Source organism: Leopardus geoffroyi, chromosome D3, assembly GCF_018350155.1.
Source record: "Leopardus geoffroyi isolate Oge1 chromosome D3, O.geoffroyi_Oge1_pat1.0, whole genome shotgun sequence".
In the NCBI taxonomy this organism is placed as follows: domain Eukaryota; kingdom Metazoa; phylum Chordata; class Mammalia; order Carnivora; family Felidae; genus Leopardus; species Leopardus geoffroyi.
This window is the reverse complement of record NC_059339.1, coordinates 45,444,398-45,467,237: the sequence shown is the minus strand read 5'-3', so window position 1 is coordinate 45,467,237 and position 22,840 is coordinate 45,444,398. Positions and strand designations below refer to the sequence as shown.

The 22,840-nt window shown below is 36.6% G+C and overlaps 1 protein-coding gene across 4 annotated transcripts in view; it reads right to left on the bottom strand.

Annotated features, from left to right (window-relative positions):
* RBBP8 (RB binding protein 8, endonuclease) overlaps positions 1-22,840 on the bottom strand; it is a 110,122-nt gene that overhangs the window by 6,550 nt on the left and 80,732 nt on the right. For all 4 annotated transcript variants that reach the window (XM_045456909.1, XM_045456910.1, XM_045456908.1 and 1 more), the window contains 8 exons: positions 20,951-21,048; positions 18,763-18,872; positions 16,354-17,242; positions 16,148-16,271; positions 12,029-12,117; positions 11,268-11,385; positions 8,039-8,182; positions 3,908-3,977 (listed from right to left, as the gene is read on the bottom strand). In XM_045456909.1, the coding sequence (XP_045312865.1) occupies positions 3,908-3,977; positions 8,039-8,182; positions 11,268-11,385; positions 12,029-12,117; positions 16,148-16,271; positions 16,354-17,242; positions 18,763-18,872; positions 20,951-21,048 (1,642 nt within the window). The remainder of the gene's footprint in view (positions 1-3,907; positions 3,978-8,038; positions 8,183-11,267; positions 11,386-12,028; positions 12,118-16,147; positions 16,272-16,353; positions 17,243-18,762; positions 18,873-20,950; positions 21,049-22,840) is intronic.

Here is a 22,840-nt window from a genome sequence, read left to right as displayed (position 1 = left end):
TCATTAAATACTTATTAGGTGCCTACTACTTGTTAGGTATTTTTATGTATATTGTTCTCTAACTGAAAAAATAGAACTATTACTTCCTATTTTTGCCTGAAAATTTGTCTGATTGGCTGAAAATAATACATAAAATAACTTAATTTAAAAAGGAATATTGTATTATTAAAGTGAGGAACTGGTATTCTATAACATAACCAAGAAAGAATAACTACCTCTGTTAACTCAGTTTTCTTAAAGAACCTGTATTTCTGGGCTAACTCCCCTCAAAAAAAAGATTCATCTGTTTACATGTCATCTGTCATTTTCTCCAAAAATTTATTTTGCTGCCTACATTCACCCTGGATTCTTCAAAATGTTAGGAACAATTATTTGCCCTTGTCCTTAAATGGATCAGATCCTATTGAGAACTACTGGAAACCTAGGAAAGGTCAAAGCCACTGAGGTATTAATGAGGTATGGAGTGCTCTGGGAAGAAAAAGCACATTTTTCTTTAGCACAGAAATTTTTAATATACTTGTATCCTGCTTTAAGTTTTAAAGCCCAATATAGAAAAGTCCAAACTTCTAAAATAGGTAAATGATGCCTCAAGTGATGGTACATGTATTTGTTTATATTAAAGGCATCCCCAGTGAGCTTAAACAGTCTGACTCACAAAAACTAATTTCTAAAATGACTTGTTGGTAACATACCCACTTTGAGGTATTTTGATCCTAAACCCCTCTACTTGGCAAGCACTTTCCGTCAAAAGAAAGCTTTAATCCCTCTATGTCAATGTATGAGGTTATCGGTCCTTTGGGTCCTTAAACCCAAGAACTCTCAACCTTAGAGCAATCTGTAAATGAAAAGGACAGATAAAAATTGCTTTCTTTCAAACAGCTTATGGAATTTTAAAAGCTTATGTAGAGTACTTTCTGGCCATATCAGATCCTCTCCTCTGAGTATTGTCTATTCTGCTTCTATAGTGTGTTATAATGTTGCAGGGAATCTACTAGTAGACTGGCATCTGCAGCAGACCTTAAAGCATCACCTAAAAGATTACTAAGCTTCTTGTCCCTCATGCAACACAACCCAACTTCCCAGGGTTTGCTAGTATTGTCTGTGAGGAAAGAAACAATGCTGACTCTGAGACTTTCACCGTACCCATGCATCACACCCACCTCCTGCATTTCCAGCTATCTAATGGTTTCAGCATAAATAAAACTACTCATATTTATTTGAAATGACAGTTCTTCCTTTGCAATCCTACTTCAAGGAGTCTATCCCAAAGACACACAAAATTATGAAAAGAGAATGTACAATGTTATTCAATGCAGCATTCTGTTAGCATAACTGTAAACACTCCAAATACCCATTACTAAGGAATCAACTATGGTACCATCAATAAAGTACTATTATACTAAAAAAAGTAACTAAAAAAAGAAATGAAGAATATCACTATATGCTATTTTTATTTATTCATTTTAATGTTTTATTTTTGAGAGACAGAGCATCAGCGGGAAGGGGCAGAGGGAGGGAGACACAGAATCCGAAGCAGGCTCCAGGTTCCGAGATGTCAGCACAGAGCCTGATGCGGGGCTTGAATTCAAGAACCATGAGATCATGACCTGAGCCGAAGTTGGGTGCTTAACCGACTGAGCCACCCAGGTGCCCCCACTATATGCTATTATGAGTGATTTCTAGGATACATACTTAAATGAAAAAAGCAAAAGCAGAATAGAGAAGAGTATATATAGCATTCTACCATTTGTCTAAGGGGAAAGAGAATGGTAATATATTTCTGTATAGATACTTTTATTTTTTAAAATGGATTGAAAACCGTAATTTTTAACAAATGGGATAGGGAGCTAACAGGTAAAGGGGACAATGTTAGAAGCTAGGCTTATCTGAATATACCTTGTCTGATACTGCGTACACAATTTACATAACTTAAAGAATTAAAAATAAAAAGAAAAAACAATTCCTAAAAAATTCAAAAGCAAAATAAAACAAACCTAGACAATGAGTTGGTGGTATACCTACACAAAAAATAATTATTCCAAATGGTTTTAAAATATGGTGACTGGACATTTGTAATAGACATATTTTTTTCATTTTTAGAATTTATATTGTATGAAAAGATGGCAGATAACACGATACAGCTTAAGAACAAAAAAACCCACAAAGACATGTTAAGCCATTTTCATAAATCATATTATCGATGATAATTTATATTATTCTGAGACTGCTCTAAATATTAAAGAATAAAGTTAAAGGAGAAATTTTGTTGGTAGCACTGAAAAGTGAAATTTTCAGGAAAGGGAAAGTAGATACAGATGTAAGAAGGGGTTACATAAAAATCCTATAGTTCTGAACCTGAAATGGAGCTATTGGTGTGAAAAAGTATAGTTATCTTCAAAAACAAAATGAAACAAAAACCTTATTCCTAATTCTGTCCACCATCTAAAAGATCTACAAACAATGACTAACTGTAGCAATGAGCAACACTAGTGGTTAGACTAAATTTGTTTTTCACTAAAAGAAACCAGGGCTCCTGAAAAAATGGCAGATTCCAGGGTTCTCTAGGAAGAGAGCCTAGAACATGATATATCATACCAGAAGCAAGCAAGCTAGGAAAGACTGGGGTAGTGCTCATTCAAAGAGACTGGGGCCAAGATGTGGCAATACAATCTGAGTATAAATAAGTTTAAGAGACTGAAACACATGAAATATTTAAATCCATGAGTTCGTAATGACACCACAAATAAAAACTCCCTAGTCATATTTGGGATGCTAGGGTACTATTTCTTTGGAGAACTGGTAAATAAAGGAAAAGAATTCAGCATTTAGCAATAAAACGACAGCTCTTATCTGTTAGAGTCTTACAGGTATCAATAAAAACTTATCTTAGCCTGTCAGATCTCTAAAATTCTCAACAGAAATCAAAATACAGGGGCGCCTGGCTGGCTCAGTCAGAGGAGCATGCAACTCTTGATCTTGGGGTCATGAGTTCGATCGAGCCCCATATTAGGTATAGAGATTACTCACAAAAAAAAAAAAAAAACAAAAACAAAAACAAAAAAACTTAAGAAAAAAGGTATGGGGTGCCTGGGTGGCTCAGTCGGTTGAGCATCCAGCTCTTGATTTTGGCTCGGTCATAGTCTCACGGTTCAGGAGTTCAAGCCCCATGTTGGGTTATGCGCTGGCAGCGCAGATCCTGCCTGGGATTCTCTCTCTCCTTTTCTCTCTGCTCCTCCCCTGCTTGTGCTTGCTCTTGCTCTCAAAATAAATAAATAAACATTAAAAAACACCATTAAAAAATGAAAGTATAAAATACACTTTGCTTATTGAGGGATTCAATCTGCCAACATCATAACTTGAAGAAAAAAAGGCATAAAAATTCTTTTGAATTGAATTATTATGCCTAAATTCACTTCTAGAATGAATGGTACATGATTAAAAATTATAGAATTTGCCATCTTTGAATGAAAGTCACAAAGTAGCATTATGGTTCAAAATCAAGATGCTTAGTTTTTATTTTATGGTTTAAAAATCCCCATGAAATAATTTTCAAGCACAACCTAAGGCCTGTCACCTAAAGTCCTATACTAAATAATAGTCATATAATTTAACAAATTCCTGGAGTTCAAATAAAGTCCACAATAAAACAGAATAAGAATTAAAATATTTGTTATAAAAAAGAGAGAAAATAACTAGTACCATTTGTCAAAAAAATAGTGATATAAATTTCTTTATTTGTAGTATTTGTTATTTTTATGCTTAAGTCCTTCTTTTTTATGACCATAAAATGAATAATATGCGCTCTATTTTAACCAAAGTAAGAACTTAACAGTTCAGAGGTACGCTGACCAAGATAGTACTGTTGTACTTCTCGTCACATTGCTGGTATTAATCAGGACCAACTTACCTTTCATCATCTTTAAAATATGGCTCCACAAATGCTTTCTGTTTGACTTTATCTTGTTTATCACCATGAGCTGTAAACAAACACACATAAAGGAAAGAATCAAGCATTTAATTATAACACAAACTGAATGCAGAACTGAGAAATAGCTTTTTTGGAACAAAAATAACCTATATCAAAACTTCCATTCTAATTGAATTTCCTTCTCTAGGCTCCTGGGCAATTTGTTTAAATTTCTGTAACTAATTTTTTGTTTCTTTTTCATCTGCATAATGATGAGGTGCTGATTATCTTGTTTACCTCAGAATTACTACAGATAAAAACTCGCACCTATAAAACTATTTTAGACTTAAAAACTATATATACAAGTACCTGTACACACATGTAGATTGTATATAAAAGTATTTTAGACTTCAAAAGAACTTCTTTGATGCTCATTTTCATTTGGTACCAAACATAATAACAAGGCAGCTTTTCATATGTTTCACTTATTAGTGCTGATTTTTTTTTTTTAAATAAGCTCTTTGCCCAACACGGGGCTCAAACTCATGACCCTGAGATCAAAAGCTGCATGTTACACCAACTGAGCCAATCAGACGCCCTAGTCCTGATTTTTATAATGTGTCTTTGAGGTAGATTAAGTAGGAGACAGAGGTCAAAGAATTTTATCAGAAAATTGGAGATAAGAACTAAAGTTCATGGACCTGAATCCCAAGTTGTCTGGACCCAAACAGCCAACTGCTATTGTCTATTCAAATAGTCCAAATTTACCAAGCATTGTTCTAAGTTCTGGACATGCAATGTCCAACAAGAGAAACCAGGTCTCTTGTCCTCATGGAGTTTATACCACAGTGAGGGAAACAGACATTAAGTAGACAGTTAAGGCTTATCTGAGGAAGGACATGGAAAGTAGTAACTGATGAATAAAAAGAAGTCAGCCACAAGAAGCAGGAGTGGAGAATATTCCAGGTAAAGGTCTTGAGATGGGAAAAAGTATGGGATGTTATAAGTACTAATAAAAGGCCAGTGTGGTTGAGATTTAGCAAAGAAAGGTAAGTGTTAGGAAAGATGAGATTGAAGAGGTGGGTAAGTACCAGATCATGATGGGCCCTGGAGGCCAAAAGGAGTTTGAATTTTGTTGTGAATGCAATAGAGTGCACTGAAGACTTTTGAAAAGAATCTACTTTATTACAGGCAACACACTGATTTTAAGTATACTAGGATTAATTCTGACAAACGTACACCCCAGTGCAACTACCACCTAAATCAAGGCGTACATAGAACTTCCATCCCCCCTGGAAGTTTCCTCCTATTCCTTTGCTTCTCAAGCACAAGAATGTTCTCTGATGTTTCTCCTCCCCCACTATGGAGGGATGATTTCTACCACCACAGCTTAGTTATACCTGTTTTAGAACTCTGTATTAATGGAATTACATAGTATGTATTCTTGTCCATCTTTTGGACTTTTTTAGCTCAACAGGTTTGGGCAATTCATTGTTGAGTCTAGGACCCTACTTTTTGTTGACAGATAGTATTCCATTATATGAGTTTACCACAATTCATAATCATCTGTTGATGGACATCTGGGTTGTCTCCAGTTTCGAGCTACTACAAATAGCACTGCTATGAACATTTCTGAACACAATCTTTTGTGAATGTGTTTTCATTTTTTTTGTCTATATACCTGGCAGTGGAATTGCTGGGTCATAGGGCGAGTGTATACATAACTTTATAAGAAACTGACAAACCTCAATAAAGCTGTTAAAAAAAATCTTGCTGAACTCTTTTCCACAGTACAATTTTATATCCCCACCAGCAAAGTATGAGAGTTCCAATTGTTCTTCACCTCTGCTAATGCTGGATATTATCAGACTTTAAAACCATTTCAGTGGATGTGCAGTGGTATCTCAGTCCCTCATGTCCAATAATGTTGAGGACATTTACATGTGCTTACTGGACATCCAAATATCCTTTCAGTGAAGGTTTTTATTTTTTTTTATTTTTTATTTTTTTTCAACGTTTTATTTATTTTTGGGACAGAGAGAGAAACAGAGCATGAACGGGGGAGGGGCAGAGAGAGAGGGAGACACAGAATCGGAAACAGGCTCCAGGCTCTGAGCCATCAGCCCAGAGCCCGACGCGGGGCTCGAACTCACGGACCGCGAGATCGTGACCTGGCTGAAGTCGGACGCTTAACCGACTGCGCCACCCAGGCGCCCCTCAGTGAAGGTTTTTAAAAGTGAGAAGATAATGCAATCCAATTTACATTTAAAATAAATAGAGTTTTGTCAACTCTGAATTCTTTATGATACAGAGATGCTATGGGCTTCCTTCCTGTGGGGCATTCTGCAGTGATCCAAAGATTCTGATTCCTCTCATTTCAAGTGATCCTGTGGCGGTCACTTTGTGTTTTGTAAAACAAATGAACTTTCAATCTGTGAAAGAAAGACCTCTTAAGGTTGCGAACCCCAGAGGTCAGAGCTTGAAATGCTTCTTTTTTTCTTCTTTTTTCTAAAATGTTTGCTTATTTTTGAGAGAGTGAATGAGACGGGGGTTGGTGGTGGTGCCTGTACAGAGGATCTGAAGTGGGCTCTGAGCTGACAGCAGAGCCTGAGGCAGGGCTCAAACTCACATGAACCATGAGATCATGACCTGAGCCAAAGGGATGCTTAAGGGACTGAGCCACCCAGGAGCCCCTAGGCTGTACTTTTTTAAAACTGATGGAAGCACAAAGAAAACATCATCAAGACAGACTACCATAGCAGAAGGTGTTCTCATTTATAACCTTTGCACTAGACTAAAAGTTTTTACTTACAACAAGAAAATGAGACATTTAGCAAGAATTTTAACTAACTTTCAACTCAGATTATCTGCTTAAGAGTTTCACTTATTCTTCTTTTGATTACTATCCTACATTATAAACTACTGTTTCTGATGAAAAGAATTTAATTTTTTTTTTTTAAGAGAGAGAGCAAGAGCATGAATGGGGCAGGGGCAGAGGGAGAGAGAATCTTAAGCAGGGGCCATGCTTATTAGCATGGAGCCCAAGGCGGGGCTCTATCTCATGACCTGAAATCATGACCTGAGCTGAATTCAGGAATCAGATACTCAACCGACTAAGCCACCCAGGCATCCCTAATAAAAAGAGTTTTAAGGGGCACCTGGGTGGCTCAGTCAGTTAAGCATCTGACTTCAGCTCAGGTCATGATCTCGTGGTCTGTGAGTTTGAGCCCCGCATCAGTCTCTGTGCTGACAGCTCAGAGCCTGGAGCCTGCTTCAGATTGTGTGTGTGTCTCTCTCTCTCTCTCTCTCTCTCTCTCTCTCTCTCTGCCCCTCCCCCACTCATGCTCTGTCTCTCTCTCTCTCAAAAATAAATAAACATTAAAAAAAAAAAGAATTCTAAAAAGACACTGATACATGTAGCTACATTATTTTGTCTGGGAAGGTAAAGCATTCAAACAAAGTCTGAATTTTCTGCAAAACTTTCTCCTCCCACTCTATTACAATGATTAACTTATTACTTAAAGAACCTTTTCAAAACTTTTACAAACATTATGCGTAAGTTATATAAAGAAATTCATAGTATTCAATCAATTTCTTAGTTTTGATGAATACTTTATGGTCATATGTTAACATAAGGGGAAACTGAATGAAAGGTACAGGGAATCCTCTGAAGTATTTTTTCTAACACTTTTATTGGTCTGCAACTATCTCAAAAGAAAACGATCTGAAAGAAACTTATACAAGAAATAGGAAATTTTAGGGCCACCTGGATGGCTCAATCAGTTAAGCGCCCAACTTCAGCTTAGGTCATGATCTCGTGGTTTGAGCCCCACATCGGGCTCTGTGTTAACAGCTCAGAACCTGGAGCCTGCTTCAGATTCTGTGTCTCCCTCTCTCTCTGCCCCTCCCCTGCTTGTGTTCTTTCTCTCTCTCTCTCAAAAAATAAATAAACATTAAAAAAAAAGAAATATGAAATTTTAATTGTTAATTTGTTAATTTTAATTGTTAATACATACCTTATACATACATACATACATACATATATACCTACCTACCTCATCAAGCTTGGTGACTTAATTTACTGAACTTAGTATAATTGAGAAGCCATAATTAGAAAGAAAATAGCCTTACTGTTTGGTTTCTTTGTGGTAGTCGACAATTCCTCTTCTTCAGCTGCTGCCTGGGGAAAGCTATCTGCCAAACAGGATTCATATTCTTCATGTGTTGTCCGATCAAACATATCTTCCAAGGTATCATTCATTTTTGTTTCTCCATCTATGTAAAAGAGCTTTGGCTTAGGGCAACAAGCAAGCTTTTTGCTTTCCACGTAGACCAATATGAAACTTATAGTAACTGCCACAAGATAAACTGGTCTCTGATGTACACGAGGCAACAATAAATCCCCAAGCCTAGGTAGTTACTGTATTTACAAAGACTTTATGTTAGGGCTTTAAATGTCCTTTACTCATATGCAGAGAATGTTTTTTGTTGTTGTCATTACAAACATTAAAAAACTTTTTCTATTGGGGCGCCTGGGTGGCGCAGTCGGTTAAGCGTCCGACTTCAGCCAGGTCACGATCTCGCGGTCCGTGAGTTCGAGCCCCGCGTCGGGCTCTGGGCTGATGGCTCAGAGCCTGGAGCCTGTTTCCGATTCTGTGTCTCCCTCTCTCTCTGCCCCTCCCCCGTTCATGCTCTGTCTCTCTCTGTCCCAAAAATAAATAAACGTCGAAAAAAAAAAAAAAATTAAATTAAAAAAAAAAAAAAAAGAGAAAACAAACAAACAAACTTTTTCTATTAGTCCATGTATAATTCATACTGCACTAAAATGAGTCCTATCAAAAAACTGTGAGGAACAGAAAATTCATCAGAATGATAAAAAAATATGAAGCTTAATAAATAAGATATGTATAAATAGTGGACATTCAAATCTATACAACCTTGCTCATCTGCTTAATTTTATGCCACCATTAACACTTGGTAATTTAGTATTAATAAAAGGAACAAATTCCTTATTTGATATGCTAAGTGCTAAATTCATCTTCAGAGTACTAACTACATTTCTCACTATATAATCACATTTTGAAAAACAGCAGTTTACTAAAAAACAGAAATAGATCCAGTTGGCCAACAAACATGATAGAGCAGAAGCCTGCCAAGATTACTCTCTATAAAATAACTACAACTTCCCTAATCCATGGTGCTGCAGCACCCTTACCCTGTTTTATCTTTCTCCACAACTTATCATCTATCATACCCCACATTTGATTGTTTCCCCTTAAATTAGAAGGCATGTTCCATGAAGTAGGTACTTTTGTTCTGTTTATTCATTATTTCCAGTTTCTGAAACACTTCCCTTTATAGAACTGCAGCTCTGTATTTACTGAATGATTAAACAATTTTTTTTTTACATTGAGGATCAAATTTGTAAGTAATATGCAACTTCTACGTGCCAGGCAGTGTGCTAGGTATCCCAAGTATTCTGTATATACTGCTAGTAAATCACAATGTTCAGTCACTACTTTATGGTTTTTTTTTAACGTTTAAAAATCTTGGTAAGTAATCTCCACATCCATCGTGTGGCTGAAACTCACAACCCTGAGATTAAAAGTCACATGCTCTACTGACTGAGCCAGCCAGGCACCCCCCTAATTTATGTTGGTGGTCTTTTTTTTTTTTTTTTTTTAAGTAGGGCTCCATGCACAACATGGGGCTTGAACTCACAACCCTAAGAGTGAAAGTCGCATGCTCTACTGACTGAACCATACCTGTTGGTCTGATTTCTGACTTGAAATACTTGAAAACATAGATTATAGGTTATATCCTAATTTTCCTGGACCACAGAAACTACGAAAGCTAAGAATATGACTGTTGTGTTTTAATCCCTAAGTTATCAGAGTGATTTATTATATAGCAATAGTATGCACAATATCTATGTAGCCAAATCTCCACTCATTAGTTCAAATTCTAAACTTACTTCCACATGATTCTTGCTTCAAACATATTTGGGAAACTATCATATTCTTTGAAGTGACCCGATACATTTGAAGCCACAGCAGTCATATTTTAGTTTTGCCTTTTTTCTTTTTTTTTCAATAATATTAGGAGCTGGTACCAGAACAAAGTAATCTTAAAAGCAAAGTACCTTCTGAGGAAGAAAGTTACCTTAGTGTTGTTCACTATAAAAGGACAATAAATCACTGTTTAAGGTTTTTTTCTGTTTATAGGTACTGTCCTCTCAATGTAGGCAGCTATTTGGTCATGTAGTTACTCATTCCTAAAGAACAAAGAATTAAGGCACAGACTACTACAATTTTTTCTCACTTACTGCAGTTAGGGCAGCAAGAGATAAAGTGTTTCAAAAAAAAAAAAAAAAAGCAAAGACAAGACTGGCTTCAGCCCTGGGCAGGTAGACTAAAGAATATTCAGAAGAAGATAGGGAATGTACATATAGTCTGAATGTCCTCAGTTTCTAACAGCTGATCACTGGAGAGTGTCCTTGCTTTTGGCACTGCATCCCCCGTGGCAGGTCCTAACCCCTTAATACATTAAGGGTGTAAGTGACACTATTCCTGGTCTAGTTGCTCTCATGCCATACACATCTGTAGTTAGGAGTGTTGCTAAGGTGGTGCCTACCAAAATCCTTCCATTGTTCCCACCTCTTTTGGAAAATCAAGGCTCTAGATGAAGACTTAAGTTCTTACAAAAGGCTGTAGACCCCTAATTTGGCCAAATCCCCTTTTCTGTAGAAGCAAAATATGGCAGGGTAGCTCAGTATATACACCATTATTCTTAGTTAACTGCTAATTTGCAAATCTATACAAATACTTCTCAGTAGACTCTCCCCTTTTTACCCTATAAATTACTCTGGAAATTCATATTTCTGAAACAGGACTCTCAAGATTCCCTTTTACAAAATAGATCTAGAGATAATTACCAGAGATCAGCAATTTTTTTCTTAAAGGGTCAGACAGGAAATATTTTAGGCCTGAGGGCCCAATAAGGTCTGCAGCTACTACTCTACTCTGCTATGGTACCATGCAAGCAGCCATAGGCAATACATAAACAAAATAACTGAGGCTGTGTTCCAATAAAACTTTATTTATAAAACAGGCAGCTGACTATGGTTTGCTGAACCTTGGAAACAATTTAAATTTTTTCTGGAAAAAAAAAATGTTTTGGCTAAAGATTTTTTTCCCTTGAAATACTGAAAGTGAGCTTTACTAAGAAAAATCTAATATTATTAAAAGATGAAAAAAACCTGGTTTATGGTGAAGAGGTCACTTGTGGTCATCAATGTAATGGTATGACTATAAACTTCCCTCCACATTTTTATTAAATTAAAAAAAAAATCAAATCTTACTTGGACTTTTCTCTCCCTTTTGTTCTTGCTTCTTCATTTTTAGAAGCACCGTTTCACTAACCAATGTGCAGTCCGTGTCCACTGTCTCTCCTCCTGCTAATCGTGACTGACTGCCATCCTAAATATTTAAAAATTCAAAAATTTTAACAATTATCCTGCATGGCCTTATATTTATGTTTTTAAAATTTTGGTATAATATACACACCATGAAATTGACCATTTTAACCATATTTTAAGTGTATACTTCAGCATTAAGTTATATTTATTTTTACCCTTTAGGAATATACATAGATTTATACATATATGCCTGTGAAGTATTTTAGCTTCAACGTACAAGCATCTTCTCTCAAGCCTATGAAAAGAAAGCCTGCTGCCAAGGGAAGGGAGAGGTACGCTCCACTGAACTCCCTGAGCCTCTCCTCCCTTCCTCTCCAGCCTGCCTCACAGTAATGAACATCAGCGTGCACAAAGAACAATTTATACTGCAGCAGCAGTGAAATACTTCAGGAATATGCTACCAAGTGAAAAAGAATTTCTTAAACTACACAGAACCTAAATACAAGCCAAAAGAGTTATTATCAAAAGCATCATAAAGTTAGAAGAAAAAGCATTTTTCTTTCTTAGTTTTCTGAATGAGTAAATGCAGGTTTTAAGCAGTATGTAATCGATTATGTTATGGTCACAGAGTGAGTTAGGAGAGGAAGGTAACTAACAACTTACTAGAATAACCACATGTGCTTTGGTTTGATTTTCTAACTTACCTTTGTATCTATTACAGTAATATCCATTTTATATTGAGAAAGGTCTGCTCCTGGATCTATGCTCCACTGGTTATTTTCAAAGGATACATCTTCAATAAGGAGAAAAAAATAGAATTAAAAATGGATTTTAAAAATTCTTAAACCATTATGGGATCCACAAATGGGAGAAAGGATTTGAAAATCATACATCTGCTAAAGAGACTATCTAGGACATACAGAATATAAAGAAGTCTTACAACTCAATAATAAGAAAAATACTCCAATTGAAAATGAGCAAAGGATCTGAACAGACAATCCCTTCAAAGAAGATACACAAATGGCCAAAAAGCACACGATAAGATGTTCTACAGCATTAGCCAGCAGGGAAAGGCAAATCATAACCACTATGAGATACTACTTCACATGCAGTAGGATGGCTAGAGTAAAAAAACAGATAATAACAAGCATTGGTGAGAATGTGGAGAGTGGGAACCTCATGTGCTAGTAGCCACTTTGGAAAGCAGACGGTTCCTCAAAAGGTTAAACAGAGTTAGCATATGGCCCAACAATTCTTCTCCTATGTAACTCAAGAAAAATGAAAAGATACATCTACATAAAACTGTAAGTCAGCAGCTATGCTCATAGCAGGATTATTTGTAATAATGAAAAAAATGAAAGTAAAATTAAGTCACAAAAGATCATATATGATTCCATTTATATGAAAACTCCAGAGTAGGCAAATCTATAGAGACAGAGGGTAGATTAGTGGTTGCCTAGGACTGGGGACGAGGGGAGGAATGCAGAATGATTGGTAATGGGTATTGTTCTTTATTTAGAAAAATTGTTTAACTTAAGTATAATTAACATACACTGTTACATTAGTTTCAGCTGTGCAATATGATTCCGCAATTCTATACACTTCTCAGTGCTCATAAGATAAGCATACTCTTAATCCCCTTCATCTATTTCACTCATTCCCCACCCCTCTCCTCCCCTCTGGCTACCATCAGTTTGATCTCTGTGTTTAAGAGTCTTTTGGTTTTGCCTCTTCTGTTTGTTTTACTTCTTAAATTCTACATATAAGAGAAATCATATGGTATTTGTCTTTCTCTGACTTATTTCAGTTAGCATTATACCAAGTCCATCCATGTTGTTGCAAATGGCAAGATCTCGTTCTTTTTTATGGCTGAATAATATTCTACTGTACATACATAACCACATCTTTTTTATCCATTATCTATGGATACTTGGATTGCTTTCATATCGGCTATGGTAAATAATAATATAACAAACATAGGGGTACATAGATCTTTTAGAATTAGTATTTTTATTTCTTTTAAGTAAATAAATACCCAGTAGTGGAAATATTGGATCATATGGTAATTCTATTTTTAATTTTTTGAGGAACCTCCATACCATTTTCCAAAGTAGCTGTACCTGTGGAGAAAAGGGAACCCTCTTGCACTGTTGGCGGGAATGCAAACTGGTGAAGCTGCCCTGGGAAACAGTGTGGAGGTTCCTCAAAAAATTAAAAATAGATCTACCCTATGACCCAGCAATAGCACTGCTAGGAATTTACCCAAGGGATACAGGAGTGCTGATGCATAGGGGCACTTGTACCCCAATGTTTATAGCAGCACTTTATGGAATAAAGTGCCAAATTATGGAAAGAGCCTACTTATGGAAATTATGCCAAATTATGGAAAGAGCCTAAATGTCCATCAACTGACGAATGGATAAAGAAGATGTGGTTTATATATACAATGGAATACTACTTGGCAATGAGAAAGAATGAAATATGGTCTTTTGTAGCAATGTGGATGGAACTGGAGAGTATTATGCTAAGTGAAATAAGTCAGGCAGAAAAAGACAGATACCATATGTTTTCACTCATATGTGGATCCTGAGAAACTTAACAGAAGACCATGGGGGAGGGGAAGGGGGGAAAAAAGGATACAGAGAGGGAGGGAGGCAAACCATAAGAGACTCTTAAATACTGAGAACAAACTGAGGGTTGATGGGGGGTGGGGGAGAGGGGAAAGTGGGTGATGGGCATTGAGGAGGGCACCTGTTGGGATGAGCACTGGGTATGGTATGGAAACCAATTTGACAATAAATTGTGTGTGTGTGTGTATACATATATATACATATGTATATATATACATATATGTACATATATACATATATGTACACACACACACACATATATATGTATATATATATAAAGAAATTCGCTAGAAAAAGTAATCTTTTACCTTGAGTTCTTGTTTTCCTTCTGAAAAGTATGTGTAGTTAATTTTTGTGAAAGGCCCTTTCCATTTTATTTTACAAATAAAAGATGTGCTAATTAAAAAAAAACAAACAAAAAAACGAAACAAAGTAGCTGTACCAATTTGCATTCCTACCAATAGTGCACGAGGGTTCCTTTTGCTCCATGTCTTTGCCAGTACTTGTTATTTCTTATGTTTTTTATTTTAGCCATTCTAACAGGTATAAAGTGATATCTCATTGTGGTTTTAATTTGCATTTCCCTGATGGTTAGTGATACTGAACATCTTTTCATGTGTCTGTTGGTGATCCATATGCCTTCTTGAAAAAGCTGTCTACTCAGGTCCTCTGCCCCTCCCCTTTTATTTTAGAGAGAGAGAGACAATCTCAAGCAGGCTCCACACTTGGTGCAGAGCCTGATGTGGGGCTCGATCCCCCGACCCTGCGATCATGACCTGAGCTGAAATCAAGAGTTGGATGCTCAACCGAGTGAGCCACCCTGGCACCCCTCTCTGCCCATTTTTAAACTGAATTATTTGCTTTTTTTGGTGTTGAGCTGTGTGAGTTCTTCACACATTTTGCATATTAACTCAATGGGTAGTGTTCTTTCTGAGGTGATGAAAATGTTCTAAACTTAGACTACAATGACAGCTGCACAACTCTGTGAGGATACACAATAAATGAACTGTACACTTGAATGAGTGATTTTTGTATCAAAAATTGTTTTAAAAGTTAAAACTGTAACACTGTGTAGTTTTCAATGCATGTGGGCATACATGATAACTACATAAAGCACAGCCACGGAACACAAAGTGGCAAAATTAACTTTAAATAGATTGAGAAAGATTACGCAGGTATACTATAATCCCTAGAGCAACCATGAACAAAAAACCCAAAATCAAAAATGTAAAAGAAAATCAGAAGTGAGAGTGAAAAAAGGTTTTTCATACAGAAACTGAAACTTTTTGAAAAAACAAAGCATTTTAGTTGGAAGAACAACTAAGAATGTGCTTCAAGAAAAAAAGAAAATAAACCCAGAATGAAGGAAACACTTTGCAAAGAAGAATAAAAGAAAAAATACTGCATATGAAGTACAGAAAAATTTCATAGCCAAAAAACAAAAAAAAGACTCCCTTAAAAACACAGCAAAATTATGAAACAATTAACATACATATTAATTAAAAGCAAAGAAAAGATTTTCTAACAAGAAGCTTAAAAAACCCCACATTAATAGATATATACATATGGACAGGCTACCTATGGAGTGAGGAACAAAGTTTGGATGATGAAAATTCTACTTTATGTATTTTAAAATTCCATATAGTTTAAAATTCTTAAAGCTTTTGTAAAGAAAATAAGAAATAACATGGAAGAAGTAAATCCACGAAATCGCATATAAAAGTAGGTATTAAAGACAATTACTCAATTCATTTTTTCAAAAAGCATGAGAGCAGGAAAATCATATGTAAAATGAAACCAATGAGAATCATCCCATAAACACAAATATGCAGGAAGAAATAACATTTTCTCCCAAACAATTCAATATATCCAAAGAATGTATATACTATAACACTCAAAGTCATTACAAAAGAATGGAAATACTTTTTTTTTTTTTTTTTTTTTTTAGTGTTTTTTCATTTATTTTTGAGACAGAGAGAGACAGAGCAGGAGCAGGGGAGGGGCACAGAGAGAGGGAGACACAGAATCTGAAGCAGGCTCCAGGCTCTGAGCTGTCAGCACAGAGCCCGATGCAGGGCTCAAACTCACAAACTGCGAGATCATGACCTGAGCCAAAGTCGGACACTTAACCGACTGAGCCACCCAGATGCCCCAATACTTTTTTTTTGAAAATACTATTTATAGTATACATACCTTGACTGTTTTGTACAGACTTTGTTTTAGCAACTCTACATGGATTTAACTGAAGAACAGATGTAAGTTCACATGCTCCATGGACTGACCTGCCTACTTTTACTGGCTCATGAGAATCAGCTCCCTAAAACAGGAAGAATTGTTAGCATCTAGATAAAATCACAAACAACTCTTTTAATAAAAATACTTGAACATTTGACACTAACCTTCACATCATCAAAAAGATTGTCTGTCTCTAAACTTTCACGCGGACGTAGAGGGATTTTAAAGATGGGATTTTCTTCCTTGATTTGTAATGGTGTTTTATTATCTGGAGATGATTTACCCAAGGACTGGAGGACGCATGCCTGTAAACAGGGCTCCTCTGGGGAATCTCTGGTTAATATACAGCTCCCACTTAAGGTCTTTCGGCTTGAGGAAGAGCCCTTGGGAATGGGCTTCAGGGCCTCATAGAGAGTCACTTGCCTAAATCTGACTTTAGAGGTCTCACTTCCTTGGCTTTTCTCTTGACGCTGAATAGCTGAAAATCGATCAGACAGATCCAGAGGTTTATCCATCACATAGTCTCCATTCACGGAAGAATGACTATCCAGTAAAAAAGGAAAAGCATTTTCTTTATCAAAAGAGGCCTGAGGGTAGCTTCCTTCATCTTCACTTTCTTCCTCAATTTTCTTCCTTTTGGATGTTCTGCCTCCCAGTGATTTCAGTGGCACTGCATGTTTATCAGTGACAGCATCTTTAATGTGATCAAAACTATCCTGTTCACTTTTGGGTTCATTTATATTTTTATTTATAAGCATCTGTTTATTTGAAGATGACAGGCTAATGATCTTGTTCACTTCAGACCCAAGATTATGCTGTGTGAAAAGGGCACTATCTTCAGATTTTGAAGTTGTTTTTCCTAGTCTAGAATTAGAAGTGTTGTTGAAGGGTGCTGTTTTCAAAAGGTTTTTTTTCCCAGTCTCTAAGAGAGAAGGGGACAAACTTGTATTCAAACCTAAACTGCGTTTCACATTAGAGGTAGCTCCAAATACAGGAGATGATACCCGAGTAGTTAACTCTTCCTGAGGAGTCTTTGAATTAGAATCTGAAAACCTGAAAAAATAAAGAGTGGTAAAAAGAAATAGGGTAAAAGTTAAAAGACAAGCATATGAGAAAACTTACACTAATATAGAATATTAGTAGTGAGGTCTTAGCCATGTATTAGACTCAAATAATTAACCAACATTTGAAATAGGGTAGAGTTGTCAGCTTCTCTTCATTTGGATGACAAAAAGCTGAGGAAAATGATACAGTAAATTTATCTCAATACCTTGATATTCCTCTCCATAAATATTTTTCCTAGTAATTTAAGCAATTTTACTATATACGAAAATCATAGCTTAATAAATTCAGTGGGGACCTAAATTCTTTTGTTGTTATGAAATCTTATAATAAGTAACTTCAAAAAATAAAAATCTTATACTACAGAATTGAACATAACTTAAGACCCAGCCTGCTTCTAGCAGAGGAGACAGTTATGGTAGTAGAAAGAGTATTAGGTTTCAGTTAGAAGATGTGGCATGGGTAAGAACTCTGGCTCTAGTTATTAACAGCTATGTAGTATTAAATAAGACATTTTACCTCTGGGGAGCTGTGTTTTTGTTGACTAAAAATGGGAGTAATCAAAAACCTACTTTCATGAGTTACTTTGATGACAAATCAAATGTGATATATGTATCTAAAACCGAAAGCACCTTTTTTTAAAGTTGTCTTTCTTTCTTTCTTCTTTCTCTCTCTCTCTTTATTTATTTAGGGGTGCCTGGGTGGCTTAGTCAGTTAAGCATCCAACTCGATTTCAGCTCATTACCTTGTGGTTTGGGGGTTCAAGCCCTCCATCAGGCTTGGTGCTGATAGTGTGGAGCCTGCTTAGGATTCTTTCTCTCTCCCTCTCTCTTTACCCGCTTGCTCTCTCTTCCTCACTCTCTCAAAAATAAATAAATGAGAGAGAGAGAGAGAATGAGAGGAAGGGGCAGAGAAGAGTGGGGGAGAGAGAGGATCTCAAGCAGGCTCCACACTGTCAGCATGGAGCCAGATGAGGGGCTTGAACTCACGAACCATGAGATCAGGACCTGAGCCTAAATCAAGAGTCCGATGCTCAACCAACTGACCTATGCAGCCCCTGTGCCCCATTGCTGAAAGCACTTTTAAAAAAGCAAAATACTACACAAATATAGATAAGATTAGTTAGTGGATGTTCTGAAATTAGTAAATATGAGACACAACACAATCTTGAAAATTCACCTAAGTTTATAAATGCATTTTATATAACATCCATATATAACATTTTTTTGGAAATACAAACACAGAAGGGATGACTGGGTCTTTATAGAGGCAGAGTAACAAGGCTGGACTCTGAACTACTGCTTGATAGAAGTATAAAAAGACCCCAAAAATAATATTCCTCTCTCTACAGTAATGCAAAAAGCCCTCAATTAACCATGAACTGGGGAAAAATATTTTTAAAATAAAAATTAATACAATATGCTGACAGAGAGAAATCATTAATTATATGGAACTCAACTGTAATGAGATCTCACCAATAGTCTGCAAGTTATTAAAGTGCCCCAAATTACCTTAAAGTATCTTCATTGTTTCTTACAGATTCCTCAAAAGGTTGTTTCTTGTGATCTTCTAGACAATGATAGAGTTCATCACCAAGAGGGCTCGTGGGACCCTGAGATTCCTTCAAAAGTAAAATATAAAGTATATAAATACAATGGAAGATTATTCATTCTTAAAAAGGAATGAAATGTTGATACATTCTGCCATTTGGATGAACTTCAAAAACAGGCTAAGTGAAAGAAGCCAGACTCAAAACCCACATAATGCAAAATTCCATTCACATGAATTATCCAGAATAGCTAAATCCATAAGGACAAAAAGCAGCCTGGTGGTTGCCAGGGGTTGTGGGTAGTCGGGAATGAGGACTGAATGTTTAACAGGTAAAGGGTTTATTTTGGGGAAGTATTTTGGGGAAGATGAGAATTTTTTGGAACCAGAGATGTGGTAGTGTGTAGTAATACTGTGTAATACTGTGTAGTACTAAATGCCACTGAATTGTTATGCGCATTTCACCACAATAAAAAAAATAAGCACTTTTAAGTTTAGAGAGAGAAAAGCCCAAATATTTTACATAAGCACATTCTATTACTCATATGTAAAACTCCATAAACTTCCAAAAAACGTTATTTAGATGGGGGGAAAGGAATAAAGATAATTATTTACACTGACAGAAGATGAATTTAAAAGACTCCTTCAGAGAGCAGTGCTTCTCAAACTTTAACATGCATTCAAGTCAACTCGGGATCTTGTTAAAACACAAGTTCGCTTGCAGTTAGGTCTTGGGTGGGGTCTGAGATTCTCTATATCTAATAAAACTTTAAGGTGATAGAGATGCTATTGGCCTGTGGATCATACCTCAAGAAACATGTCTTTAGAGATCAGCTCCCTTAATTTATCTGGTGCTGAAACTACTTATTTGTCAGATTTATGGGTAGGAAGAATTAGAAATCATTAAAACACATTTAAAGTTCAAAGGTTAAAAATTACCCATTACCACTTGAAGAGGGATTTAAAACTTAGAAAGAAAAAAAATCTAAACATAATGAAAAATCAACTCAATTTTTATTTATTTTATTTTTTAATGTTTATTTATTTTTAAGAGAGAAAGAGTGCCAGCAGGGAGAGGCAGAGAGGGAGGAAGACACAGAATCTAAAGCAGGCTCCAGGCTCTGAGCTGTCAGCCCAGAGTCTGACGTGGGGCTTGAACTCACGAACTGTGAAATCATGACCTGAGCTGAAGTCAGATGCTCAACTGACTGAGCCACCCAGGTGCCCCTCAATTCAATTTTTAAAACTTTAACAGCAAGACAATTTTGTAGGAGCACATATACATTTACTGACTAAAGCAAAGGAATACTATTTTAAGGTGGTATCAAAATAAAACTTAAATAAGTAAAACTTGAAATTCTGCAATTTTAAGTTTTCTATTTTTAGGGACCAATTAAGAAACAAAGTGAATGTGTCTGATATAAAGAAGTACTAAAACAACAAAAATTAATTCATGGGATCAATTTCTGACCCAATCCCTAAGAATCAGGTGGCATAGGGGGCGCCTGGGTGGCGCAGTCGGTTAAGCGTCCGACTTCAGCCAGGTCACGATCTCGCGGTCTGTGAGTTCGAGCCCCGCGTCGGGCTCTGGGCTGATGGCTCAGAGCCTGGAGCCTGTTTCCGATTCTGTGTCTCCCTCTCTCTCTCTGACCCTCCCCCGTTCATGCTCTGTCTCTCTCTCTGTCCCAAAAATAAATAAACGTTGAAAAGAATCAGGTGGCATAGAATCAGATGAATCCGAAGAATTCAGCCTGTTTTCCAAATCAAACCCTAATTTAAAGGATATTGAAAAATTCCAATAAATTCTGAAACCAACCTTAAGGTTTAAGTCTTCAGTTAGATGGAACAGGATAGGGGTAGGTAGGATAGAGTAAACAGGAAAGGGTTGGCCAAACCCTCTACGCCATCATCACTTCCCTAAAATTTTGACTCAACCCACAACCTATATGCCAAGAATTCTAAAGACTCCAGATTTCTGGGACTGCTGGAGTAGAGACCATAAATAGGCCTTTCTAACCACATCAATTTTGTTCTAGGTCTTTATCTGATGACCCTGGGATAAAATACTTTTTCTTTTGCTTAATACTCTAAACACCAACACTAAAGAACACCAATTAATTCATATTTTCACCAAACTAAACAATTACTTACAGATTCTTCTTGAACACTAAGTCCAAGTGTTTCAGCAACAACTGTAGCCAAATTAAAAGATGACTTATCAGTAGGACAATGGTTTGTTCCATGTGTTTCTAAGTTAGGAAAAAAAAAAAAAAACCCAATTATACAACTGTAGAAATGACATGTATTGAAAAATACAAAAAAGGAAAGAGGCTCAAAGAACCACTCTACAAGATAGCACTGAATAATTTTAAAATTCTGTGCAAAACATCTGTGCCAAAAAGTCCAAAATATCTACTACAAATGGCAATAAATTGCAGGTATCTAACATCTACATCTGCCAAACTTTTTCAGCTAAGATTTCCTACTTTTCCTAAATGGACTGAATGCAATGGGCAGATTATTTTTCTCATTGTCACTCAGAAAAAAAAAAAAACCAAAAAATCATATATAATTGTGCTGGATTTCTTGTGCCCTAAGTTACAGCATGAATATAAAACCATATTTATAGTGCCTTTTATGACAATATACTTTGTAGAAGAGATTTTCAACTCTGCATTATTTTCAAGATTTAAGCTAAATACAGAAATCACCTGTATTCAAGTATTTTACAAAGCTTTATATATGCAGAGTTTCAACCAGTCAACAAGTATTTATGGAGCACATACTATGTTCTAGGCATGTGTTAGGCACTTGACCAAAGGAAAAAAGGTTCTTGTCCTCAAGGAGCTTCAGGGCTTACACGGGTGAAACAGAAAGTAAAAAAGAGGATTGCAATAAAATGTGATACACATTAAAGGAACATTAAAGGTGCACATAAGTGTTGACTTAAACATAAAGAAAGGATTCCTAAATCTGCCTTGGGAATATCAAGGAAAGATAACACTAAGCGATGCCTAACCTGACCCTGGAAAGAAAGAGGAACTTGATAGGTCAAACGGGCTGGGGACAGAAAGAAGGATTCTAGGTACGTGTAAGGGTTCAGATATGTCAAACAAAATTGCATGTTTAGAGGGGCGCCTGAGTGGCTTGGTCGGTTAAGCGTCCGACTTCAGCTCCGGTCATGATCTCACGGTCCGTAAGTTCAAGCCCCGCGTCGGGCTCTGTGCTGACAGCTCAGAGCCTGGAGCCTGTTTCAGATTTTGTGTCTCCCTCTCTCTCTGCTCCTCCCCTGTTCATGCTCTGTCTCTGTCTCAAAAATAAATAAACGTTAAAAAAAAATTAAAAAAAAAAATTGCATGTTTAGGGAACTATAGGTGTTTTAATTGCTGGGAATCAAAATGCAAAAGCTAAAACAGTAGTAGGATATGAGGCCAGACAGGTCAGTGAGGGATTTCTCTCTCTCCCACAGGGGTGTGGAGAGGTGAAGAGTGGAATCTATACTTTATTGGATTCAACTAGAGGGAATGGGAGATAATACAGAAGAGCTACTGAACACAGACTACTTTTTCAGCTTTGAAGAGAAGCTGTAGCTAAGAATGGAGACAATTAAGAGAGGCGTTATTTTTATTCATATTTAGTCATTTATTAAAACAAATTAAGTTTATTTATTTACTTGGAAGAGAAAGAGATAGTGTGAATGGGAGAGGGGAAGAGGTAGAGGGAGAGAGAGAGAGAGAGGGACAGAGAATCCCAAGCTGGATCTGCACAGTCAGCACGGAGCCCAAGGCAGGGCCCAAACTCACAAAACCACGAGATCATGACCTGAGCCAAAACCAAGGTTGGATACTTAACTGACTGAGCCACCCAGCCACCCCAACAGGGGTTATTTTTAAAAGATGGAAGATAACATGTGCATATTTTGAAAAGAACGAACCTGTAGAGAAGCTGAAGATTTAAAAGGGCAACAGAGGGAGCAAAATCCTGGCAGCAGCAGAGGAGAATGTTCCCCAGAGTGCAGACAAGCAAGGATCTACCACTGAG